Here is a 27,736-nt window from a genome sequence, read left to right as displayed (position 1 = left end):
CAGTATATCATTGAATAAAACCATACAGTTTGCTCTCTACGAGCCCCTACATTTTGAAAACGTTCCGCTTAATAAAAAATAGAATATTACTTATCAGTAAGCAACAAGCTGAAACGCACATGACTATTGACACTTTACAGTTTCATAAAGCATTTTAATTAGGATTTAAAATTTTTTAGTTACCTGAAGATTTGTGAAATGGCTTCATTCAGCCACTTCATAGTACTCATGAGGAATCAAAAATCAGATAGCAATATGGAAGATGTATTGTAACTTGTTCAGTTGATTAAATAAATAGCGAAAGATTGTATTGTTTAAACTTTTTTTTCTTAATAGCTTTTCGTTACATATCTCACCAGTTTTATGAATCAAATATATTTGTTAGTGTGTATATGATAGTGATTGTTTGTTTTTTCTCATTTTATCTACTACTGTAATGCTCCAACTTTATCTGATTTCCTTATTCTTCGTTTTCTTCCTAAACGAGAACTGTGAAAATAAGGCAAAATTTAAAACAAAAATGTCGTTTACATTCATACTTCAATTGTCATTGAATTATTTTATGAATTATTCATGAATCACATTACTAATGAAAACAAATGTTGTATAGAATTAAACCAAGTGAATAATGACTTATATGTGCATCTATGTACTGATCAAAACAAAAGTATATGTGAAAATATTTTTCATTTAGATAGGTCTTTTGATTGGTTGTCTGATTTATCCAAGTAATGGAGAGGTATTTCCTGGAGTTCTAGTGAGAAGCAGTAACCAGTGGAGTTCAACCAGTTCAGTTGTGAAATAGTAAGTCACTGAAGACAATGTTGGATGTGTCGCTCAATTTTGTAGAATGCTTGAAGTTAGATATTAACACCATTGGATGCCGGCTCAGTTGTCTACAGGTTAAACGCTCGCGCGTGAGACTGATAGGCCGTAGGTTCGAACCTCTCGAGATGGAATCGTGGATGCGCACTTCTGAGGAGTCTCACAATAGGACTAAACGGCCGTCTAGTGCTTTCAGGTTTTCCATGATGGTCTAGCTTCAATTGACTCTTAATTTCAACTTTATAAAATTAATAGAATCTCCACAATACCCCCTTCCGATAATGGAGAGAAGTTTACAGTTCCTTATATATTTATGCATTGGATTTCCTGAGGGTTAAAATATTAACTGTGATTTCATATTACCATCTTAAAATCAATTCTTTGCAAGAAAACATTGGTGTGTATGCTTCTTCATTACAATAGATTAAAATAGTACAGAAAAAATATTGATTACCTTTATGGGTAGTGCATAGTAAAGTAGTCTATTCGTACCTGTAAACTGTAGACTTAAAATCAGTGCTTAATTATTACAAGACTCTAACACTTTATGCATTAGAAATGTAAACCTATAATAAAAAAAAACTCAATAAATATCATATCCGCTGGATTAGTTGATAGTTGTCTAAACTTATTAGTAGCTCAATTTACAACATTTTGAGGTTTGAAGCTATAAGAACTGACTTCTAGTCTTTGAGTTAAGATCAATACTTATAATGTAGGTATAGCTGATGAGCCTCATATTAGATAAAGTATGAGATCAGGATTTTATTATTATCTGGTATCCAAAACTGTTAAAAATGTGTTACGTTAATCCATCCACCCAAACAATAAATCTCGCAACAGACTGACTACTATCAGTCCAGTAGATATACATTTAAAAAAAGGACAAATTTTAAAAAAATATGATCTTGGGTTTTCTAATCGTTTAACATACTTAACAACATTCAAAGGATGTAGATAAGTATTTGTTTTTGATTTGCTCTTGTCAAACAGTATTAGCCAAATTTTACACGGAATATATGTATTATAGCTGACAGTGAAGTCTAGGACGAGTGTTCAATCCTTATTAAAACAATTCACATTCATGTACCTTCATCCTAGCGTTTATATTCTCACCAGAACTTTAACTCAATACAGTTCACCTTTACAACGAAATAATTTAAACACTTTCTAGCATTGGATTGGTTGAAGTTAGACGTTAAAACCGTTGGATGCCGGCTATATTGTTTAGAGATTAAACGTTCGTGCGCAAGACCGATAGGTCTATGGTTCGAATCTTGCGAGACAAGATCGTGGGTGCGCACTGCTGTGGAGTCTCATGCTAGGACGGAACGGCTGTCCAGGGCTTCCGGGTTTCAGTTGACTCAACTATTAAATTTTTGCGTTTTCTTACCATTAAAATCATTCTAATTGTATGACTATTTATTTCCAAAAAAAGAATATTCACATTGATGGGTCATTTATCTTCATAAATGATTTAAATACTCTATAGAGTTATATATACATCATATAGACATCAACAATATCAAATAATCTGATCAATGCATAGTACTATATCAATTATAATTAATGCTTAAAGAAATAATGAATTAGTAATGTAAACATTGAAAAACAAAAAAAATACTTATTAATTAGAGTAGGGGTCATTATTATTGATTTAATTAATCAATAGTTATCATTAAAAACAAAAGAAATGAAAACTCTAATTATAAGTAAACATCTAAAAAACATTGAAATCAATGATCATTTATCCAAATATATATGTTTTGAATCAATTTGTTTCTATGCAATGCCAATAAAAGTTTCTATTAAAAGTTTCATATTTAATATGATGACCGATATGAAAACACTAGTTGACACGAATCATTAGAAAAAAGAGAAAAGAGCAGATACAGTTATTGTGTTTGGATTTCTTTCATATTGAATAAGATTGTTAAAAGGTATTAACATTGGATAAAGATGAAATGTAATGTAATATATATTTAAACACAGAAAATTCAGTTGTATTGTGGTGTTACTTATATCCATATAAGTAGTATATGACGATGGCCTGGCTTAGAATGTATTACAGTCGAAAATAGATAAGGAAAGAATGGGAACGAAACGCCACTGGTATGAAATGCATGAACAATAAAATCGGAGACGATGGACTGAGAGAGACAATTGATTAATAGTTTGTAAATTAACTGTTTACTGTATAGTTGTCAGATTTTAGTCTGTAATTTACGTGTCGAAAACATTCGATTGTCCCCACTCGTCTTCTTGTTCACTACAGTATGATAGTTTCGATCATATGAATGTATGCTATTCTTTTATGAGCAACTTAAGCTAAACTGAGAACTTGACAGTGTATCTGTTAGATATATACAAAATATATTTATTGTAAACTGAAAGATTTTAAAAAGCTGTTGATTCTTTGTTATTTACAAAATGTAAATTAAAGATAATTTAAAACTGGTTAAAAGCTAAACGATATTATTTCAGTAATATAATAATTTGTTTCCAGCCTATACAGTCATATAAGGATTAAAAAGCAGACATTTTTGATACATGCTTTAGAATTACAGGTAAACTCCAAGACGCGCCTTTCGTTCTGTTTGCGATTCTAAATTAATCTGTATACCATTATCAGAGTTTACAATATAAATCAAAGACGACATTACACAATGTACACAAGTTGCTGGCTATAAGTACACAGTTACTTAACAAATAATGCTCTAAGGTATTAATATCAACACTTAGACATATATACATCTGGCAGATGTGTCAAGAACATATTTGAGGCTACTTTCCAGGTGCTACTCTCAGTTATAAAGCGAAAATATCCCGAATAACTAATGGATAATTTCAAAAGTGGATATAAACATTATCTGAAATAGAACTACTCTATTTATTCCTAATAAATTATAGTAATGAAAAACCAATAATAATAGCTTTATTCAATCCCATGTGGACGATTACAATGTAATTGTCTGCGCATAAAACATCCTGTATTATAACAGTTTTGTCTTATGTCATACGCTTACATATGTTGTTCTAAGAATGTATACGTTAAGAATATTACAACATTAATAAGCTACCAAACATTTCAATTTCTAAACATTTTTGATCAGTTTTATTCCAATTCTTTTGTTTTATTGGATAAATCTAAAATAATATTTTCACATTCACTTGGTATTGCTTGTTTGAATCTTCCCATTGATGTTTAGTACTGCGATTGATCAGTCTCTAATTGGCATATATGCATCCTGCCTTGATATAACCTTAATTCACAAGCATTATAATAAACGATGGATAGTGGCTAGCAGTGGAATTCAGGACTCGCGTTTCATCCTATTTGAGACTCGTCAGCTGGATGTACCTGTATATCAGAGTTGATGTTCACTCTGGGACTCGAACCCAGTACCTTTCGCTTCAAACGCCATCGCGTCATCCACTCAGTTACTGAGTTCTTATGGCCATTTGCTTGTGCAATGGGGTGAGTTTTAAATTCATTTGGTATTGTTTATTTGAATCTTACTATTGATGTTTAAGACTGCTATTGATCAGTCTCTTATTGGCATCAACTCTGAGATGCAGGTACATCCAGTTGACGAGTCCCAAATAAGACGAAAATCGCGCCCTGGATTCCATTGATAGCCACTATCCATCTTTGCTTATAATATTTTCACAGTTGAAAATAGCGATGTGCTAAATATATGAAATGGAAATCAAATAAAGGAATTAATGATTTAACATAGCTTTCATCTTTATTAATGAATAAATAGCCGTAATTATTCAAACTATAAAAAAAGGTTTGTTCCTTTTTATTCTTACCGAATTTCACCTGCTTTTAAAGGATTAAGTGCATAAAGCCAATCATGTATATCTGAACCATCTTCTGTTATTGTTTGTATTAATAAAGTTCGCGTGTTTGTTATCAGCGTGAACATATTTACTTTACTTGGAAATAATGACGTTGGCGACATAATTGATTGATTATCAGAAATTAAATGAACAGAATTTATTTTTGTATCATCTAATAAATCGTCTTTTGTATGATACGCCATATTCATACTTTAAAACAAAAAAAGGCGTTAGAAATTGGATAAACAAACAAACAAACAAAAAATTTATTAAATTATAGATAATTACTAAGTAGAAGTATAATTCAATGATTAAATGATGATGTGTAAATGGCTCCATCGTTTGTGTAATCACTTATAATTATTTAATTCACAGTATGAAAATGTTTACTAGTCGTATTATTAAATGAAAGTTTCATTAGAGATTGTATTTTATACATCTGGAATATAGTTTAAAGTAGATTAATAATCTGAATAGTATTATATCGCTCATTAGACATCCCTTCAATAAGTGAATGGAGAAGGAGAAAAATGGAACATTCCAAAGATATATTAGTAAGTAGTTGGAAAATAATTAGGAGTAGGCCCCCATATGCCCTGGTACGGCCAAGAGTGGGGAGAGTCCGCTCTCCCTCTCCAAATGCAATCACATGGCCACGCGTATATAGCCTCTGTCAGGGAAGTCCTACTCACTGCCTTCTCGTGGCTTGGACGTTGTTTACGAAATTGAGAGGATGAAAAGCAAATGTCCGGCGCTTTTACCGGGTTGGTGGACACGGAAAGTTCACCTAGGGGAGTTAGAAAACCCTGATTCCAAACCAATGGTGCACATGGAATCCAGTATCCTGAAGGAACAAATAGCATATGAGTCAATCGTTGGTCACCGGTTACTATGGAATTGCATCTCCTCACAATGCTCCATTGCCTTGTGGATTAGACCTTTAGGTCAAAGGTTCCGGGTGTGGCACCCTAAGAAAACCACCTGTTTCAGTTTGGGCACCTGGACAGTATCATAGCCCTCACACAAATCAAATGACATTTGTAAGGCGCATATGTATCTGGTGCTTCCTTGTACCAATATTTATAAGTTTAAATAAATAAATAAATAAATTACGAATACGATACAATGCTGGTAAAGATTTAAAACCAAATGTAACTCTACATATGTATAAATATATATATCCTCCATTAAAAATTGTATCTACCATGATTTAGATTATATATTCCTGAAGTTCTTATACAACAGTTATGCTATTGTATTCAAATATTTTGCATTACATTTAACATTTATTTCTTCACTTGTTGATATTTAATCGATGTAATAATCATTTATGAAAGACATCTTCATATACAAAATATATTTTTGATGAGAAAGATGCTGAAAAAACAGAGACATTTTTTGTCCCTACATGCATGGATAGATGGTAGCTGGCAGTGAAATCTAGGACGCCTGTTTCGTCCTATTTGAGACTCATCAGCTGGATGTACCTGTATCTCAGAGTTGATGTTCACTCTGAGATTCGAACCCAGTACCATTGGCTTCAAACGCCATTGTGTGTTCCACTTAGCTACTGAATTCAGATCGTCACTAGCGATGGCGTTTGTGGCATATGGTACTGGGTTCGCGTCCTGAAATGAACATTAACACTGAGATGCAGGTACGTCCAGCTGACGAGTCTCAAATAAGACGAAACGCGAGTTCTTGATTCTACTGGTAGCCACCATCCATCTTTCAGTATATTCCTTGTGTCTTAAGGAAATATCAAGGCAATATGCACAAAATGCACATGTATCAATAAGAGACTGATAAATGGCAGTACTAAACATAAATGGGAAGATTCAAACAACCGATACAAAAATGAGTTTTTGACCTTATTTTGTTCCATGATGTTTATTAGATTTATTAATTAGCTTTAATTCACTGAAATCTTGAATTATATAACCTAATACATTAAATTATCATTTTATAGGCCACTGGTTCATCATAGTAACCTATATCATGTTATAAATTTTGAAAAATTCCTTAATAAATCGAATACTCATACTTCATTCCCCCAAAAATACCTCTGGAAATGCTTAAATTTGATTTGGATGTGAACTTGCAAATCACTGATTACTTATTATTATCTTTGAAATACTTGTTGTGTTTTTGAACATGTATTTCTTGTTTTAGTAAATAAATAACTTGTAAGGACAGTTTTGCAACTAATTAAATTAACTTGACTATGAGATGGTGGAGAAGATTTGTAGCTCAGGTGGGTGATTTTGATGGAGTTTTGTTCTCTCTGGTTTGGTCGTGGAGCTTCTACCCGAAGTTTGTGCTGATGATGTTAATCAGAAGGACGATGAAAGCTCCATGACCAAACCATCCAGCTCAGAGAACAGAACTCCATCAAAATAACTTGACTATATCTAACAATAGAACTTTCTATTGAAATATACATAAAACATTATTAGTAAGGTATCCTACACGTCAAAATCACAATACATTGTCTGACTAAATTTCTTTTATGTTTAAAGGCATTCATTTGAAGTCTTAAAATAGATAAGTAGGGAGTTATATACTATGAGAAAAAAGTGATTACGTTTGTCCTAAGCAATAAAAAAACACATGGACTCTTACACAAAGCCATATGGTACTAGCGTTTGTCTGTAAGTATATATATATATATTATATATATATAATGTCCAATAATGAGTGGTGAATATAGTTTAAACTACTTCACCACAGAAACACTACTAGTATTATAGTTGGTAAAAAACTGGATGACTCTCCACCTGGTCTAATACCAGTGTAGTGTCGGTTACTATTTTAAGCCCACATTACTTATTCTAGCTTCTGGACAGGTCAATTTATCTATTCATCTTGGATCACGTTTTGACCTTGTTAATTATTCACTTACCAACCCTGACTGTTTTTATATGAGCGTATGTGTGTGCACTCCTTATCCTAAGCATCACATGTCTGTAACTTATTTCTATGTGACTATAAATATCAATTAACGCTTGGTCAAATCGGGTTGGCTCACACTCCATCTTCACTGTACGTCGTTTTGCTTCGCTTCTCTTTGCTTCATTCCTCTGATTGTCTGTTCAAATCGATGAATGTATGAAATATGCGCAATGAAAAATTCATTCCCGTATTTGACTTATTTAATCCCGTTATTCACTAACGCGGGCTAAGTCGATAATAATGTACGAGGGTTGTCGATCTGTATGTCGCGATAGCAACCAATCAAACAATCAACTTGGAGTCAGATCTCAGGGCACTAAACCAGGTCTATCTTAAAACAATTCAAACAACTTACTGCTTCCTATGTTTTATTAGTTATTTAGCTGATATTTCATTATGTTTGAAGGTAAACAAAAGTTATTTTATTTTAAAAAAAGATTGAATTTTGATTTATAGAACGCTGTCTGACTACTTTATACACAGAAAGTTATATTAAATTTGTCTACTTTACGAAGTGAAGTGAGAAAGTATTTAACTAGAAACTAATCATTTTAAATGGTAAAAATTTACTTAGATTTTTAAATGGTTGATAAGTACACAGCTACTAAACTTATGTCGGCTTTCATGTTTAAGAATGTGATTCCACTCGACAAATTCCGAAGCTGAAGTAATTATATAGTTGTCGATCTTTCCGATCTTTCTATAGCATGAATTAAAAAAGTGGTCGGTTGATTTACAGATATCTTTGAGAATCTCCCAATGAACAATTCCTGTTGATTGGAGTAACTATTATATAAAAACTGTTTTATAATCTGTAACTTACTCATATTCTATCTGTGAGGTAGTTAAATTTATAAGACCCCTTTCAATAAAGTCCCTTTCATGATTATATAGATACAGGAAAGGTCTACGGACAACAGCCCATCTACGTAACCAGCCAGCTGTTCTTTCCTCCAGCACTAATAGATATCCTTTACGACTAATCACCGGGCTAACACGAACCTAAAACAAATATACAAAACATTAATGCACAAACCTGTGCGACATTGTATATTCGGTTAAAAATCGATTACGGCTTGACTAAGAAAACAGTGTTATAGATATATAATTCATTGACATTCGTTGCACTGATTTTACCCTATGATTTCCCAAAGATATTTATCTTTGCTTTTTTTAAATTCATTAAACCATCTTTGTGGCTTTCAATTTTCATCTCCTCAAATTATAAAAAAATCTTCTCAATGAGCTTTAGTTCACAATCTATTGAATTAAGTAAAAGTATTTCAAATACACGAAATACAATGAGTAAATATGGAATATAGAATAGTCAAATGAACTGACATCTACATAGATAATATGAACTCGGTTTATATATTTTTAATGTATCAGGCTAATGAATTTCAACTTTCTCAGTTATCTTGAGTGATATTAAGCATAGATATCATGTAACTACCGAATTCTTGTCATGATCTCTATCCCTGATCCATATATTTCTAATATTAAATGTCTACCACCAAATACAATCTGTTATACCTATCTTATTCACCACGTGAATCCATTCCACATTGAGTAGCTCCAGGCTAGAATTTTCGAAAATACATTTTCAAGCTAACAAATAATGACCGTATCTCAAAATGAACCATCTATCTGAACCCTCACATTAAAAGAGTGAGAGTTGTTAAAGCTTTTTTCGTGAAGGGAAGAATAAGTAAAGATGCGAAACTGTGAAAGCTAAATTTTGGAACAGGTAATTTTTAAACTGTAACCAATAATAATTTCTATATTCTACAAGCATTCACATAGTTTAAAAGTATTTGTTTGATTCATTAACTGTTGTCATGTCTACTTCTGTTCATAGGCCTAATATCTTGATTTTGTACCTTAATTAATTATTTCGACATACGTTGTAATTACGTATTATTATTATTCATTGTGGGCTAATTTTTCATGTATTTATTCATGTACCAGTCTCTGAAATCTTCGGACTTAGAGGTTTACCCTACTATCTTCTCATGTTTCTTTATTAGTACACAGAAAAGAAGGCATCTGTAGCAGTCAGCCAGCATCGGTAAGGAGCATTAATTAATCAAGCTATTAGATAGCCTGTTCACAAAGTCACTTCACCAAAAATCGGACTTACAGGTACTGTCATAAGGTTATTTTAGATGACCTAATGTAATAAGGACGATGTTTCCGAATACCTAAATTCAAGATCAATAGTCATCCAAGGTCACTAGTTCTTTGAAAGATGAATCGTTATTGATTTTAATACGATTGCAGTTTTGAAATTGAAAACATTTGTCATTGATATTTGAAAGACGTAAGTGATTATTTATTATTTATTTATTTAGACACATAAATATTGGTACAAAAGGGCACCAGATATATATGCGCCGCACAAATCTCATTTGATTGGTGTGAGGGCTGTGCTACTGCCCGGGTGCCCAAACTGAAGCAGGTGGTTTTCTTAGGGTGCCACACCCGGAGCCTTTGACCTAAAGTTCTGATCCACAATGCAGTGGAGCGTCTTAAGGTGATGAAGTACCATGGCAGCCAGTGACCAACGATTGACTCATATGCCATTTGTTCCCTCAGGATACTGGAGCCCACGTGCACCGTTGGTTTGGAATGAGGGTTTACCAACTCCCCTAGGTGGACCATCTTTGTCCACCAACTCTGTTAAAGCCTCGGACATTCGCTTTTCATCCTCTCAATTTCGTAAACAACACCGGTGCCACGGGTAGGCAGTGAGTAGGACTTCCCTGTCAGAGGCTATATACGCGTGGCCGTGTGAGAGCATTTGGAGAGGGATAGCGGACTCTTCTCACTATCGGCCGTACCAAATGTGATGAAATCTTAACAAATTATCTTATAAACCAACAGAAAACAAATAAGTATTATGATAATATTGAAAAGTGTAGATAAATTCTCCAGTTTAAAAAATATTTTCAAATAAATCTTCTTTTGAATAAATTGTACCTAAACATCTGACTGACCTCATCACATTCACCGACTAAATAGCTTGATGAGAAGTAACTTTCTCCATTAAGTATATTTTGAATTGAATCAGTTGTGGCTGATCTAGGTATACCAGAACCTGATATAATCAACAAAGAAAGCATACGCAAAGTTTATATTTGGTCACATATAATTACGTTTGAATGTGTATAATATCTTATGAATATAAATGACTAAAATGACCAGTTTGTTTCCAATCTGTTTCAAATAGTCAATTCTGTATAGATTATTTTGAATTTAAGGATAATGTATTTTCTTGTCGAAATACCAGTCAAGAGATAAGTTGAATGATAAAATCCTAATTTCATAGATCGTGAATGACCTACAATGGCCATATCTTATGATGATTTACATTTTAGAGGTTTATAATTATTTTTATTTTTGTTGTTATTAGATATTGTATTATTTTGATAGAGAAAACAATACTCTCTGATGTGACCGATTTGTCCAGTGATTTTGTATCGGATTACAGGAGGCTTTGAGCCAGTCACTAGATTTACGTGAGAGATGGTCATTCTAACATATTATTCACACTAGTTCAGGCGAATAAACATACACATTGACAAAAGATTGAGTGTTCCTGAGTAATGATAAATAAACCGTTTGTACATATTACACTTCAAACGCTGAATTGGTGTTTTGGACAAGCCTTTTTTAAACAAAATCGTTTTTACTGAATGTTAGTACTTACAGTTTTGAAAGACTATCCTGATTAGTGTTTACATAAGCAATTATCTCAACGATACCGGCAATGATGAATATCTAATTTGATAATAGTTAAGAATACTCTTTCAAAATATACTGGATTATTTGTTCAGTGGAAATAATTTGTGAGTTCACAGTTGACTATTCACTGAGTAATAGTTACCTTTATGTTGTAAATCCAAATATATTGATGATGGTCATATTTCTGCCATAAGGCTACGATTTAATAATGAGGTTCATTATGTTTAATGTTAGGTAATTGTATAAACATAAGAAGTGACTGTCTCATTGTTCAACTGGACTCTTGAGGGTACTGATTATGTCACGTGGATATTAAATTGCGTCTTTCAAATTCAAATGGCTTATCAAAATTGGCGTGGTGAAATTGTAAACAAATTACATTATCTAAATACCGGACTTGCTATGTAATCTAAATATCTTCGAAAGCCATACAAGAAACTACAGTTTGATATTTTTAAGGAATCGAGACTTGACTGTAAGCATTAATTTTTGTTTTACTATTCAAATAATAATGGAAGATATTTTTTTAAAGATGGGAGAGTGAACCTAGACCGGTCAACATTGTACAAAGGAACATACTGTATAGAAATTGTCCTCCATAATTTAACTATTGTTTTTGGAGATAAAAAACTGTACGTTAAACAAAAACTTGCTTCCACGATTTTATTTAGTAAGAAATTTAGATAATTCTAAAAAGCGCGACAGTCAAGGCTTAAATGACCCAATCGTAACCTTAAAGACGGTGAAGTTAGATGACGCAAGATTGAATACGTCAGCTACCATCAATTACCCATAGATTACAGGTATACCATGTTAATGAGTGCCAAATACTTACTTTACTTACTTACGCCAAATACCTCAAAACTTATTTCAATCAGGATTCCCTATCGACTTTCTTCATCCAAAAAATATATATATTTATCTGTAAAGATTTACATATACGACTCTACAAAGAATGGCATGTATATTTTATCGACGTAAGGCATTAAAGAAACACTGCTGTAATAAACATTGACTTGTCTCGTGGACTACATCATATATAAACATTTATTGAATGTTAGGTTTTTATTCTATAGTGACAACTGCTAAGTTTGTATAATAATTCGTACATTAAAATGAATCAGTAGTGTTTTCACTTCGTAAACTTTTTACATCAAAAAAAGTTTTTAAAACTTAGTCAAATAAAGCTTATTCATTACCATTAGTTTCGGCCGTAAGGAATAAAAATCCAAGAAACATTGAGTCGGTAAGTACTTTTTTGAGAATTTAGTTAACACTATTAACATGTGACTTTAGTTTATCTTGAATATTTCCAAGTATACTTTTATTAAACATAAATACTATTAAATGAGCTATTTTATACAACAGTATGGGGCTGTGGAGATTGTTGAGTTTTTGATTGAGATGATAAGTCGACGAATGTAAGACCTCGTTTCGTCCTAGTAAAGGTTTACTCAGCAATGCACATCCACGAGCCCGCACGCGGGATTCGAACACAGGACCTTCAGTCTCTTTCAAAGATAGGATAACCGAAGACCAAGCTAAAACTAGATCAATCTAGCCCTTTTATAATAAAATCTTTGTCAATCTAAACTAACTGCTTAAAGGGAATTCAAATACTTCCGTATAAATTTCTAAAATTAATCCTGAAAGTTGTTGATTAATGTTTCTTTTTGAAGATGGATGACCTGTTTATTGGTTTGAGTGACTACAGTAACTACAACACCAGTAATTTTCGCTGTTTTGCGAAAACTTTTATGAGGTTTTTATGAATGATAAAGCATTTATTCAATGAATTCTGGTTCCAAGTTATTCTCCAGCTCAATTTATATCAGGGAGAAATTTATTCATAATAAATAAATCTTCACAAGTCCTACATCATGATAATAACACTCATTTGTCTTATAATCACCGACTTAGAAACAGTTTTTTGATATTTAAGTCAAACATCTCGACTGCCTGAATACAACTATCTCAACCGCTAGACATCTACCTACTGATCGATTACAATATGCGTAATAGTACACAACAAAGTTGGAAATGCAAACTTTTCAGTTCCTATTCAGTGATTTAGCAAAAATGCGCTTATAACACCAGCTGAAGCACCCTAAGTACAATCCTTGATAGAGTTGTGAATGAATACCACTAAGAAATTGCAAACATCGTCAATATAGCTGCCTACAGTTTCTATTTTATTATTTTATTTAAAGATATAAATATTGGTACAAAGGGGCACCAGATATATATGCGCCGCACAAATCTCATTTGATTGGTGTGAGGGCTGTGATACTACCCGGGTGTCCAAACTGAAACAGGTGGTTTACTTGGAAGACCCTGACCAAGCCTTCGACCTCAAAGGTCTAATCCACAAGGCAGTGGAGCATTGTGAGGAGATGTAGTCCCATGATAGCCGGTGACCAACGATTGATTCATACGACACTTGTTTCCTCAGGATACTGGAGCCCACGTGCACCATTAGTTTGAAATGAGGGTTTTCCAACTCCCCTAGGTGGACTTTCTGTGTCCACCAACCCGGTTAAAGCGCCGGACGTTCGCTTTTCGTCCTCTCAATTTTGTAAACAACACCCTCGCCACGGGTAGGCAGTGAATTGGACTGCCCTGTCAGAGGCTATATATGCGTGGCCATGTGATGACATTTTTCGAGGGAGAGCGGACTCTCCCCATTCTCGGCATTTTTGGGGCATTTTGATTATTATCATTCTGTAACAAAAGTATCCATAAATATAACAAACATTAAAAATAATTTCGGTTTATTCTTAATCAAATAATTCATGCCACTTATACTCACAAAAAGAAAAACTAATTCCGACATGAAATGATTATAAGAAAACATCTGTTACTACAGAGTATATATATAGAGTATACTTAATCATTAGTTAGTGACAATAAATGTAACATTTTAAATTTTCATTGGTAAAACTTTATTAGAAACTGTCAGCAATGTATCTAAAATAGCATTCAAGGTGTACATAAATAAACTAAGATATCGTAGGAAATATTAATAAAAGTAATCAACAAATATAAAAACTATTCATAGATGTTATTTGTTTATCTAACCAAATTGATATGGAACATTATGTTCCATAATAGGGAATAAATAAATAAGTTAAGTGTATAGAGTATATAAATTAAGCCGATATTAATTGATTATTAATAATATAAATGAATGAAGGTGAATATGAATAATTTAGAAAGAATATCAAAGTTACTACGAAATGTTAAGTGAAAGAAATAACCAAGTTTGATCAAAGAAAAAAAAAGAGTTCTGTATAAATTTTCATAGAACTTGTAGAACTAAGAACAGAAAGAATATATAAATGATTGAGTATAGAATTCACTTGGTATTGTTTGTTTGAATCTTCTCATTGATGTTTAGAACTGCAATTGATCAGTCTCTTATTGGCATATGTACATGCTGTGCGTGTTGCTTCGAGCAAGTGACTATCAGGACTCAGTAGCTGAGTGGAAAATGCGATAGCGTTTGAAGCAAACAGTACTGGGTTCGAGTCCCAGGGTGAATATCAACTCTGAGATGCAGGTACATCCAGCTGACGTGTCCCAAATAGGACGAAACACGCGTCCTGAATTCCACTGCTAGCCGCTATCCATCTTTGATTATAATGGTTGAGCATAGGTTGAAAAATACTTAAATTTGGACATTATTTTCATTAGGAACTGAAGTCAACCTCAGAACTATTGAAAACGACTCTGAATATCCGTTTGTTACAAGTTCGAGACATATTTGTAGCGATCACATATGACCCTGTCAATGATCATGCAAGAAACATTCGTATTTCGATGCGAGACCATTACTTTTCGATCTCTGAACTGTTATTAAATGCTCAACAATTCGAATTTGAGTTAATTAAGAAATAATGTACAGATTTCATTAAATGTCTCATTTTCAATGTAGTTAAACTACATTAGTCATAACATCTCATTGGATCTTCAGTCATCTATGTCCAAATTAATTTCTTTTGGTCAAATGATAATTAATATTATGTAATAAATTAGGATATGAAGGTAACCTTCATATGACCAGAATTTTCATTACAAACTGACAATATTTTAATTTTCTAAAAACTTCAGTTATTATCAATACATAATGTAGTGCCGTGCTTCGTTAATCAATCACCTCGATAACCGTTTTAATACCAAACTTAACGGTACATAAAATCAAAAGCCAATGAGAAGCGGCAACTACAATTTATTGGCAAATGACTCAGGCCAGAAGGTTATAAGCACATGAGCTAATATCAGCGAGCAATGAGCAATGAGTAGTAAGCGCAAGCAATTAAATAGGCAATTTATAGTCAAATTGAATAAGGGCACAGCAAAACAGAACAAAAGTTGATAATAGGATTTGCTTGCATACATATATGGGGAGGAGTATGAGTAATCAAACGATACTTAAGCAATCAACATTTTGGCTATAGTGTCATGTGCTCTAGTGATAAGAATCATTAGAGTACAAAGAAACATGCAAATTGTTATTATCTAAATGACAATGTCTGTTAAGTAGGTTACTAAAAAGGGACTCAGAAGGGGTTTTGTGGAGATTTCAGTATTTCTCATAGTTGAAATCATGAGTCAATTGGAGCTAGATCACCATGGAAAACCTGGAAGTACTGGACGGCCGTTTCGTCCTATTATGGGACTCAGCAGGTTAAGTGCTCTGGCGCAAGACTGGTAGGTCCTGGGTTCGAATCTCACGAGTGCGGCATCGTGGATGCGCACTGCTGAGGAGTCCCATAATAGGACGAAACGGTCGTCCAATGCTTCCAGGTTTTCCATAGTGGTCTAGCTTCAATTGACTCATGATTTCAACTATGAAAAATTAATAAAAAGGCTTAACCAAAATTGACCATACTCGAAATGGACTGTAGGATAGTTCCTATAATAATAAGTAAATTATTACAACAAATTAAATATATGATAAACATTGAATACTTACTGAATGATCTATAATTCATTTCAGCTGGTTGATCAGAATATACACTACCTATCATATCCATTTGTGTATTCATCTTCACATCATCCGAATGAAAATCACTATCTGTTTTTGATATACTCAATGGTGAAATATTATTAGTAATTGAGTCAATTAGATATGGTTGTTTAGTCTAAATATAAAACAATAATCAATAAACAGTTAACAGTTATAAGAGAGAGAAAAATTATTTTATTGTAAACTAGAAAATTTATTGTTTAAAATTGAAAGCGATTGGTCCCTTTGATAAATTTCGATAAGGTAAGAAGAAGAAGAGGACGAAGATTATCAGAACTATGTGATGATATATTAGCGCAATATATTTCGAACAATCTGTTCGCATATATACTTATTAAGAATATTTTTGTATAAAAAATGTAAAGTCAACTACACTGGAAATGTAGGGTAAGAGGAGACAAGGATAATAAAGAAAATAATGTGAAAACAATTTGACACCTAATCACTCTGGATAATAACCTAATATTACCAGGGTAGGTTTAAGGTGAGAACAAACTGTTTTTGAATACGCAAAGAGGGTTTGAATTTCCGTATGGCTAAGGCTTCAATAAACCTCAGAATACACCCCTTTACACTTTTATATAACACAAAAGCCGAGTTAAGATCAATCTTATGGCCTGTTTCGATTATATCTTTGGTAATAGAGGGTCATTTGATTCTATTTGTTTCTGCAACCATTTTTGTACATGTCCACACACCCTAATTTTTAGATCACGATTTCTCCTCCCTATGTATGTGTGACCACACATACACATTTAAATTGTAAACACAGTGGGATGTGACATAATCGTTTTCATGATTTTAGGTTTTGGTTGAAGCATGAACCTCGTTATTTGACCTTCGCTGCATAACACGTTTTGTTGATGACTCCTTTAAGCCTTCGTTTCAATAAAAGGCTATTTGAATCCCCTCTAAATTGTAAGATGATGTAGACAGGCCTTTTTTTCACCAAGGCTACAGTAGGTCACACTGTACCATGAATTTTCCATCTATTTATGAGTTTAAGTGTTTAACCATTCCCCATTAATGTCTTGTTTAACAATTTAATATAATCATCAATAGCGTCGTTTGTGCAAATAAGATCAAGCCTGTTAAATAGACACCTTATCAAATCCCGTTTGTATACTAAGGTTTATTGAAACCTTAGCCATACGAAAATTTAAACCAGCTTTTGTGTATTCAAAAACAGTTTATTCTCACCTTAAACCTACCCTAGTAATATTAGCTTACTATCCAGAGTGATTAGTTTTCAAATTGTTTTCACATTATTATTAGTATTATTATTATTATTATCCTTGTCTCCTCTTACCCTACATTTCTGGTCTAGTTGACCTTTTAGTTTTATATATAAATGTTCTTAGCGAGTATATGTTTGATCAGATTGTTCGAAATATATTGCGCTAATATATCATTACAGGTAAGTGGCTATCAGGACTCAATAGTTGATTGGATAACGCGATAGCGTTTGAAGCGAAGGGTACTGGGTTTGAGTCCCATAGTGAACATCAACTCAGATGCAGGTACATCCAGCTGACGAGTCCCAAATAGGACGAAACGCGCGTCCTTGATTCCACCACTAGCCGCTATCTATATTTGCTTAGATCATCACATAGTTCTGATAATCTTCGTCTTCATAGTGCATTATTTGAAATTTATTTTTATAACAGAATTTAAGAATTCTTTAATTTGGCAAATTGTTATACTTATTAAATAGATGAAATGTAAATCACCTTGTAAACATAATTTATTGTATAGATTTACGTAAATAACCTAAGTTTTTTATATTTCTTGTTATGTATGTTTGTTATTTAGGCCTACTCATAAGAAAGAAAGAAATCATGAGACTATTGAAGCTAGGGCACCATGGAAAACCTGGAATCACTGAACGGCCGTTTCTTCCTATTGTGGGACTCCTCATCAGTGAGCATCCACAATCTCGATAGGTCCTGGGTTCAAATCTCGCGAGGAGGGATCGTGTAATGGTCCCACAATCGAAAGAAACGGTCGTCCAGTGCTTCCAGGTTTTCCATAGTGGTCTAGCTTCAATTGACTCATGATCTCAACTATTAAAAAAATCACTATATTATCCACAAAAACCCTTTCTGATATGAAAGAAAGAGATGTGAAGGATTTGTCTAAATTTCATTCCTAATAAATCAACCTTTAATTCATTAGAATTAAAATCAATTAGAACGATTATAGTAACTAGGAATCTATTAAATAATTAAAGAGTTTAGATTTCATTTAAAATTATCTGGGTAAAATTCTTGAATTAACCTCTTTTTTTTTTAAGTACATTTAGTAGATTTAATCTAAGTCATCTCAAGTATAAAAAGGATATAAATCTCTTTTCTTTTAGTTTTCGCTTTCTTTATCTAAAAAGTTCAGCTTTAGACTATCATAGGATTTATCATTTACATGTTTAAATGTACATTATTATATATTATAGGAGATTAGAATAAGTAAACGGAAGTAGTTCCCAGGATCTTTCATTTTTGTTCAGTATTTATAGACTTTTTTAAATATCTATTTACTGGATCAAGAGGTATACAGATCATTGCCCGTTTTCATAGCTTAAAATAGATCCGTTTAAAGTTGTCTCTTTTTTTTTTGTGTATATCAGTTAACTTTGAGTAAAATCCTATTGATCAAACAAAATATTTTAAAAAATGTACTGTTTTTTGGGTTTCATTTTCAGGTTTCTTTTATTAATATTTATTATTCATTTGAGCACATAAATATTGGTATAAAGGGGCACCGAATACATATACGCGACACAAGTCACTTGATCTGTATGTGGGCTGTGATACTGCCCGGATGGCCAGACCGAACCAAGTTGTTTTCTTATGGGGTCACAACTGGAGCCTTCGACTTAAAGGTCTGATCCACAAGTCAGTGGAGCAACGTAAGGAGATATGGTATCATGATAGCTGATGACCAATAATTGGTTCATATTCCATTTTTCCCTCAGGGTACTGGAGCCATTGTTTCGGAATTAGGGTTTCCCAGCTCCCCTAGGTGGACCATCTATGTTCACTAACCCGGTGAAAGCGCCGAACATTCACTTGTTGTCCTCTCAAATACATAAACAACAGTAATGCCGTGATAAGGGTGTGAGTAGGACTTCCCTGGTAGTGGCTGTATACGCGCAGAGCGGACTCTCTCTATCCTTGGCTGTACCAGGACATTCATGTATGAAGTGAAAAATCTTCCTTATAGTATTGATATGACAGAATGAAAAGGCAAAACTAGATTCTTTTACTCATTATGATTTTTGTTCAACATTACTTCCGTTTTCATTTCAATGTGATTTAACTACTTAATATAGTATTTTTGTTTTCCAGGATGATATTTTATTCTGTATAAAATTAATTTATTTGAGTGTGGTATTTGTTCAAGATATTAAATTCTTGTATTTATTTACCTTAACTATGCTCAGCGTGACATACATCATGCAATTTGTTAGAACTATCAGTATTTTTCATTTATGTGATTTCATCCTAATTAATGGTCAAATTGGGTGTACCATGAATATATCAATGAGTGTATCTTCGACCGTGATTGTCATCGTTTTGTTTTAGGGTTAATAAACTTTCATTTGTACCAGACATAGTTTTCTTGCTTTCGCATCGTGGGAATCGCAGTAGTTCCTCGGTTTACAAGTATGAGTTATAAGCGATTCTGAGAAAATAGTTAGCGCTAACTAGTCATAACAAATTGATAACGATATATAACAAGTATAAATTAAAATCTATTGTGCCTTTTAGCATTGAAAGTAATTATCATATACGGAAACAATCTATTCAAACAATGTGGTAATCTAGGTTGTAACTATTTTTTTACACCCTCATAATACTAAAGATATATTGTTTGTGTTGAATTAAGCTTAGAAATAGTTTATGGCAGGTAAAAGCTCATAAAATAATAAAGTATTTGATTCAGTTAACTAGATTTCATATGAGTTGAACTACTACTTATATTCTAACCATTATATATCATTGAAGGTAGTGAAGTAAAAGACAATCGCTAATTTATATAGATATGAAGGCAATATGGAACAATAATTTTATTCTTACACTACTTTTATTTAATACAACTGTCAATATTAGAAATACTTTTTTATGTTAAACAATAATATCAATTATGCACATTATAAATTTGTATTATCAGAAGGGGGTTTTGTGGAGATCTTAATAATTTAATAGCTGAATTCATGAGTCAATCAAAGCTAGACCACCGTTGAAAACCTGGAAACACTGGGTTCGAATCCTGAGAGTGTGATCGTGGATGCGCACTACTGGGGAGTCCTATACCAGGACAAAACGACCATCCAGTGCGTCCAGGTTTTCAATGTTGGTCTAGCTTTAATTGACTCATGAATTCGACTAATAAATAAACTTTTGTCTTGAGTACTGTAATCTTAAAGTAAAACGTTTAAACCAATCACTTGATTGTCTCACTGAACTAGTTGGTATCTTATTTTGATATATATGCTAAATGTCTTTAAATCATCAACTTAAATAAAATGCCGATAGGTTAACTGATTAAGAAAAAAATAAGGGAAAAAATAACTCATTGTTATCAGAATAGGAATTCATAGAGATAGTAATAGTTTTAACAGTTGAAATCATAAATATCTAAGCTAGAACCATGCTAAGACAAAACAGTCATCCAATGTTTCTAAGTTTTTCATAGTAGTACAGCTTAGATCAACTCATGAATTCAACTGTTATAAAAAAATTGTATTAATTATTCAAAATTCTAAAACTTACTGTAACTCCAAAATGTCGAATTAAACATTTGTTGATTGGTAGATAATTAGTTAAAGCTGTTAAACATTTCGTTATAAGTAAATGATTTCTAGATGCTTCAGTTTCATTAGTTGTTGAATTTATTTCATTCACTTGTTTTATATTCTGTTCAATATTTGATGTGCTTTTCAGACTTTTATTATTTGTATTACTTTCTCTTTTATCTGTTAGACCAAGTGATGTTGGTCTTTTCGGTGAAGGGCTGGATTTGATTTTACATTGAAAAAAGAAGTAAATAATAGTCATTGGGTATCTAATTAAGTTTGGATTCATTTTTATTTATCTTATAATGAATCTAAAGTGTATAAATCATCACCTATAACACTTCTAATTATAATGATAGACTTAGGTCATGTATTAGTATATCTAGTTTAAACAATTGAACTAGTGTTTTCAATCTCATATTTGTTTAATTTTTTTACTGTTATTTTCAACAACTTCCTATTTATAAGCAAAGATGGGTAGTGGCTAGCAGTGGAATCGAGGACGCGCGTTTCGTCCCATTTGGGACTCATCAGCTGGATGTACCTGCATTTGAGTTGATGTTCACTCTGGGACTCGAATCCAGTACCATTCGCTTCAAACGCCATCGCGTTATCCACTCTGAGATGCAGGCGCATCCAGCTGACGAGTTCCAAATAGGACGAAACGCGCGTCACACTGGATTCTACTGCTAGCCACTATCCATCTTTGCTTACCATGCTTGTGAATCAAGGCTATATCGAGGCAATACGCACAGTATGCACATATGCCAATTAGAGACTGACTAGTTGCAGTCCTAACACATCGATGGGAAGATTCAAACGAACAATACTAAGTGAATTTAAACTTCCTATTTAATTACTACGTACTTATTTTGTTGAATTCTCAATTCCTAATGCAAAAGGAGAAAATGGTGAAAATCAGTATTCATTATCTAAGAAGCTCCAGTTACGAAAATGATATTGAATAATACTTCAAAGAGTATTTACCGTGATATTTTTTAAATGAAATTGTTGTATGTAAAGTCTGTCAGGTCAGTAAAGTATCCCACTGGATTCGATTGGTTAACAGAATAAAATCACTAATTGAGGTTGTATATTTCACTTTTTTACTATTACATTTTTTGCTGAGGTGACTTTATTATCAGTCTTCATTATGTTTCAGTCTGCCAAAGTCCGAATAAGATATGAAAAGGTTATCAATATGTAGAATCTCATTAAAAACCGTGGGTTCACTTTCATGTTACTCAAGTGGTATTACTATCCTATTAGCTACGGAAAGGATTGTGATTTGTATATTGCACACACGGCAACAAACATATTTATTTATGGAACATGAAAAGCATCCTATATAAGTTATAATGAGATTTCACTGTTACAGAATGTAAATGTTATGTTGAGAAAGAAATACCTTTCTTCGCTATGATGAATGCTGACAGCTGGAGTTATAATTTATGGGGCTTGTTTTTTTTATCAATAATAGTAGAAGAAAATAAGTAATTCTGGTTTGTATTAGTTTTACAATACGTCTACGAATTTTAGCACAGTAACGGATAAACACAGTATATGTGTAGACATAACTCAGGAACCTATTATGATCAATCTATTTGAAAAATGCAATTAAATACAAATTAATAAATGTCAAAATAAGAATTATGCTAACTTTCTTGGTACTGCTTAAATGATGTGCTACTAAGGTAGTAATAGTAATTGGGGTAGTCTTATCCATTTAGTAGTTTATGAGATCCAAACTGTAGTTTGGATATTTAGTGACGCTTATGACGTTTAAAGCTTAAATTATAATTAATACCTAAGCAACAATAATTTTGTCAGTGAACTGTAGTAATTCAGTTTAAAAAATTACTATCGCAACAGCCAATTTGTTTAGATTGTTTAGCTAAGTTAAATTTGTGAATGACTTTAAATGGACGCCGGTAAAAATAAGGCGTAACTAGAAGACTGTTTCATCCTGGTGTAAAACACCACTCCACCGCATAAATACCCTTTTATTAAGCATAATAAACTCATCATGGATTGAGTTCATGAAGATTCATTGAACCATTAGATTCAAAACTATCAATTTGAATTGAATGAACTCGACTTAAGTGTTATATCCTAGTGATAATAAAAGTACGGGTAACTTCCGGAACCTGTTATTGGACTATTATTCTATATATATTCTTAATGTATAACTATTGAGTAATTTACTTATGTATATCTATATTCATCTCATTATAAGCTTTATTTTGACCTATGGATTATTATTATTATACGAGTTGCTGTTCCTAAATTATATTCAGTTTATTGATTATTGTATCCCACGTTCACAGCCACATTTGGCTTGATCTTGTACAAATATTATTTTCTATTTTATGGTGTGATGCAGTCTGTCTGTCTCATTTATAAACCGAGTATGCTTGAAATAGATGATTCGCATAGCAAAAGCTGTAATTGATGTTTTTGGACTCAATTGGAAGGGCTAGGCGAACAAGGGACCAATAAGGACGCTAGACTACTCATACTGGTCGAACGTCATTAATTTGGCACAGTGTCAAGATTAGAAAAGTCGTATTTCGATTGGTGGATACTTCACGTGATAAAAAGCCGGACATAAAGTCATAACGAATTGGCAACGGCCTTCTTTTATAAAGTCACAACATTAAGACCTCATTATCTTCAGCTTGTTTGTTAACCAGGTCGTTGGTACTCACTGATGTTGAATTGCGCGCTAAAGTATTCTTTTAATGTTTCATAGTCTACTTTTTTATTATTTATCCATCTAATTTTTAGATAAGTTTATGATTTCTTAATTGAATGATACTTATTAGAACAGATGTATCTGATTAACTACTTAATGTTTTCAATGAAACCCTTATCTGATTATATAGACAATTAGTTTAAATTGTAGTATAGTTTCTTCTTCATTTTTGAATTGTTCTGCATAAGTGAATATTCCATTTGTACAGTTGATTCTTTTCTTCTCCTTTTTTTCGTGTTGAATTTTATGTTACTAAGTTACTAAAATAAATAGTGTTGGAAATTTTTTCAACATGTTTATAACTTTACATCATGGTGTTTTCTCTATCTTCAGCAAAAGAAAAAAAGTCTGCTTCATTCCTATGATGAAAGAAGGAAATTAGACTTAGCATCTAAAAAATTGTATATCTACAATCAATATTGACAGATTTGTACTACAAAGTGCCTTGATATGAGTTGTTGTTTGACACTCTGTCAACGTTTTTGTACTACATTATGGTAAACAATGAGTAAATGAATCATTACCATGTTTCTAACATTTATAGACTTTTTATTTGAATTAGTGAAATGTTTTGACACAAAAATGTTGGCCGTTTTTAACAAACACTGATATTACGTAAGGGGATTCAGCGAGACTATGTTTTATGGTCGACCTTTGAATGAATTTTCATTGACATTGAGAAATATTAACCAGTCAGTAAGCAGTCAGTATACAGTAAAAAATATAACATACAAAACCAAAGAATTAAAGTGGATACACTTCTTTTACATGGTGTAAAAACTTCCCAAGGTTGAAGAGAGGTGCACAGATTCTGAAATCGCAATGCGTACGATAGAAGAACTCAACCAAATGACTCCATAATAGTCGACCTCTAGAGACTTGATAAGGTCACAAAAACCCTCTCAGCCTCGACTACATAGCTTCAACATTGTTTGTATGTACTCCGGTTGTGTAGGTTTGTCATTTTTATTACGCATATATCCCTACAATACTTATACTACTGAACAGCCGAAGCTTCAGTATAATCTGAAAATGTTACAGCCAGAGTTACTGATGCTTTTATTAGCCAGCTCGCAACAATTATCATAATTTACTTTAGCCTCAATATGGATCAAGAGAAAAAAGTTCCTATTCTAGCAGACGTCTTCCTCCAACGTATATTACATCTAAAGACAACACCATTATGATAGTCTGCACAAGGTCCACAAGTCATTTGATTACCACAATCACAAATAAAGGAACTTCTTAGTATTCCCATTTATTGTAGCCGCTTAATTTTCACGTCTTCTTTAAAATCCTCTGTGAACCGATCGTACATGAGCATCGGGTACGGCAATCGGTGCTGCGACCTTGAAATCCCTCAAACGATTCTGATTGGTTCGTCCATAAATTGTCGTCTCGCTGGATTAACAAAAGCTCTTTCTCAATTTCGCACTTAACATTACAGAATGAACTCAGTTGGATCACCACTGAAAACCAGAGGGTAGTACATAGCTGCTTTGTTCCAGTGAAAGATTCCTCAGCAGTATGCATCTATGACCGCACCACCAGAAATTGAACACACTAACTTCCGCCTTGCGGACGACTGCATAACCAATAAATACTGACTCTATTATCTACAGGTTATCCCCTCATCTCGAGGGTAAAATTCCCTATTTCAGTAATCTGTAATGGGGTCGTGGATTCTTACTGTTTAAAAGTCTTATATTAGAATGAAACAGCTGTTCAGTACTTCTTGATTTTTAATAGTGCTATAAACAGAATCATTCTCTTGGGCTAACTATGAAAATGATTTCCTATTGTTTTCGTGTTTAAACGGTTACTCAAATGTCTCATACATTTACCGCATACTATCATTACTTATTCTGTAAGTCTGCAACTTCAATGCATGCTTCAGCATCAAAAAAATTATATTTAGTTTTAATATCCTATTTTAAGTGATAGTTTATTCGAAAATTGTATATTCTGATATTCATAATTCATATATGAAAAATATTCATTCAGTTGCTTATATAGATACTTCTAACAGCCTCATCAGGAAAGAAGTATTGAGTAGATTTAACTACGTTAACAAATAAGATTTCTAGTGCTTCCTAGTTTTCAGTAGTTGTCTAGCTAAGATTAGTCAGCAAATATAAACTATAAACGTTAAAAATCTTCATAAATTCTTTCCACTACATGAAACAGTTTTAGGCAAATTAAGATTTAAGCAGTTTAACTATAATAAAAGAGAACTTACGACTTATTATTGGGAGATGGTGAACAGTTTTCTAAAGAATTCAAGCTATCTGATACTTTTGCTTTGATTGTATCAGAACGATTATAACAATTTGTGATTATTTTCTGTGTAGTTCCTAAAATTTCACTAAGTTTCAACCATTGTCTAGTTTTCTCCACCTAACAATAGAGGAATAATAAATCATTGAAGTCATTTATTAATTTGCTGTAACCATTGTATAGGCTGTTATATCATTACGGAAAAAATGGATTACTTAATAAGCTAATGGTTTGAATTATTTCTTCTGGTTAGTATCACAAGGCGATCCCTAACTTGGAATACAGAAGGAAAGAGGAAGGCCAAAGAACACATTACGCCGGGAAATAGAAGCAGATATGAAAAGGATGAATAACAACTGGAATGAACTGGAAAGGATCGCCCAGGACAGGGTTGGATGGAGAATGCTGGTGTGTGGCCTATGCTCCTCCACGAGGGGTAACAGGTGTAAACAAGTAAGTTAATAAGCTAAGAAAATTTACAAATAACAAGTGATAACTATAACTTAATATATTGAGTTGTCTTGTTGTCCCATTCTTAACTTTATATATGGGAAGTTAGAAATCTAATACAAATGAAACTAAATATAAACTAGAACAGACTGTATGTCTGACCAAATACTTTAACAGTTAGCCGCTAACACAGGAAAATGACAGTGTCACAAAACTTAATATTCGAGCAGAACAGATTGAAATAATACAACTTAGTATATGTAGTACCAAATATATAATCTTTGAGTACATAGAAAATAATAAAGAATATAACGAAAACTGATCGAAAAATATGCAAAAGATTGAATTGTAAAGCATTTGTAAAGCATTTGCGGTCACCGTGACTAGTCAAACTTCAATTCTATAATCATCTTGACAAATTCATTGCCTAATTAGGTCAGCTTCTAATGAAACGTTGAATTTTTTAAACAGATCCATCTTTTTCTTTCCTGTTTTTTATTGCTTGACTAAATCATAATTATTATTTGAATTTCATACTGATTGAACAAGCCGATGCTTGTCCTGACTCAGTAGTCTCTTAGATTACTCAACTTCCAGGTGCATGTACATTTATCTAAGTGGTATAATAGAATGAAACGTCGCATCTATATTCCAAAATATAAGTCTCAACTATCAATGCGTTTTATATCTTTTATTGTATTTTTACAGAGATATGTGCATAGAATTTTCAACTAACCAGTGAAATACGATGAAAACGTTCCAATTCCCATTGATGTTCAATAATTAAAGAATCTCCTCTTGGCCTCCAACCTTTTATATTTTCTTCACCTCTAACATATGTAAGACTAGTGTCCATGATTGATTTGTTATTCATATTTTGATCTAATAAATAAAATCAAGAAATGGAAATTCGACACACAGTGAAATGGTATACACTAAAAACAACGAGTGTATATGAATCATTTCATTTTACTTCATTTGCCATTAATTAAGTTCATTTTATGGTTATTAATGTAAAGAGTGTGGAAAAGTTTGGATAGGATATGTACCGTTGAGTATATCT

At 32.7% G+C, this 27,736-nt stretch overlaps 1 protein-coding gene across 1 annotated transcript in view; it reads right to left on the bottom strand.

Annotated features, from left to right (window-relative positions):
* Nucleotides 1–4,637: 4,637 nt before the first annotated feature.
* Nucleotides 4,638–27,736, bottom strand: part of Smp_159790 (putative kif1) — a gene marked incomplete at both ends in the record, with an annotated part of 93,627 nt that continues 70,528 nt past the window's right edge. The window contains 7 exon segments of the mRNA XM_018793292.1: nucleotides 4,638–4,881; nucleotides 8,447–8,625; nucleotides 10,620–10,720; nucleotides 11,947–11,974; nucleotides 21,169–21,409; nucleotides 26,186–26,343; nucleotides 27,410–27,555. Coding sequence (XP_018647819.1) covers nucleotides 4,638–4,881; nucleotides 8,447–8,625; nucleotides 10,620–10,720; nucleotides 11,947–11,974; nucleotides 21,169–21,409; nucleotides 26,186–26,343; nucleotides 27,410–27,555 — 1,097 coding nt within the window.

This window comes from Schistosoma mansoni, chromosome 1 (genome assembly GCF_000237925.1).
Source record: "Schistosoma mansoni strain Puerto Rico chromosome 1, complete genome".
Classification (NCBI taxonomy): Eukaryota; Metazoa; Platyhelminthes; class Trematoda; order Strigeidida; family Schistosomatidae; genus Schistosoma; species Schistosoma mansoni.
This window is presented reverse-complemented; position numbering and strand designations above follow the sequence as displayed.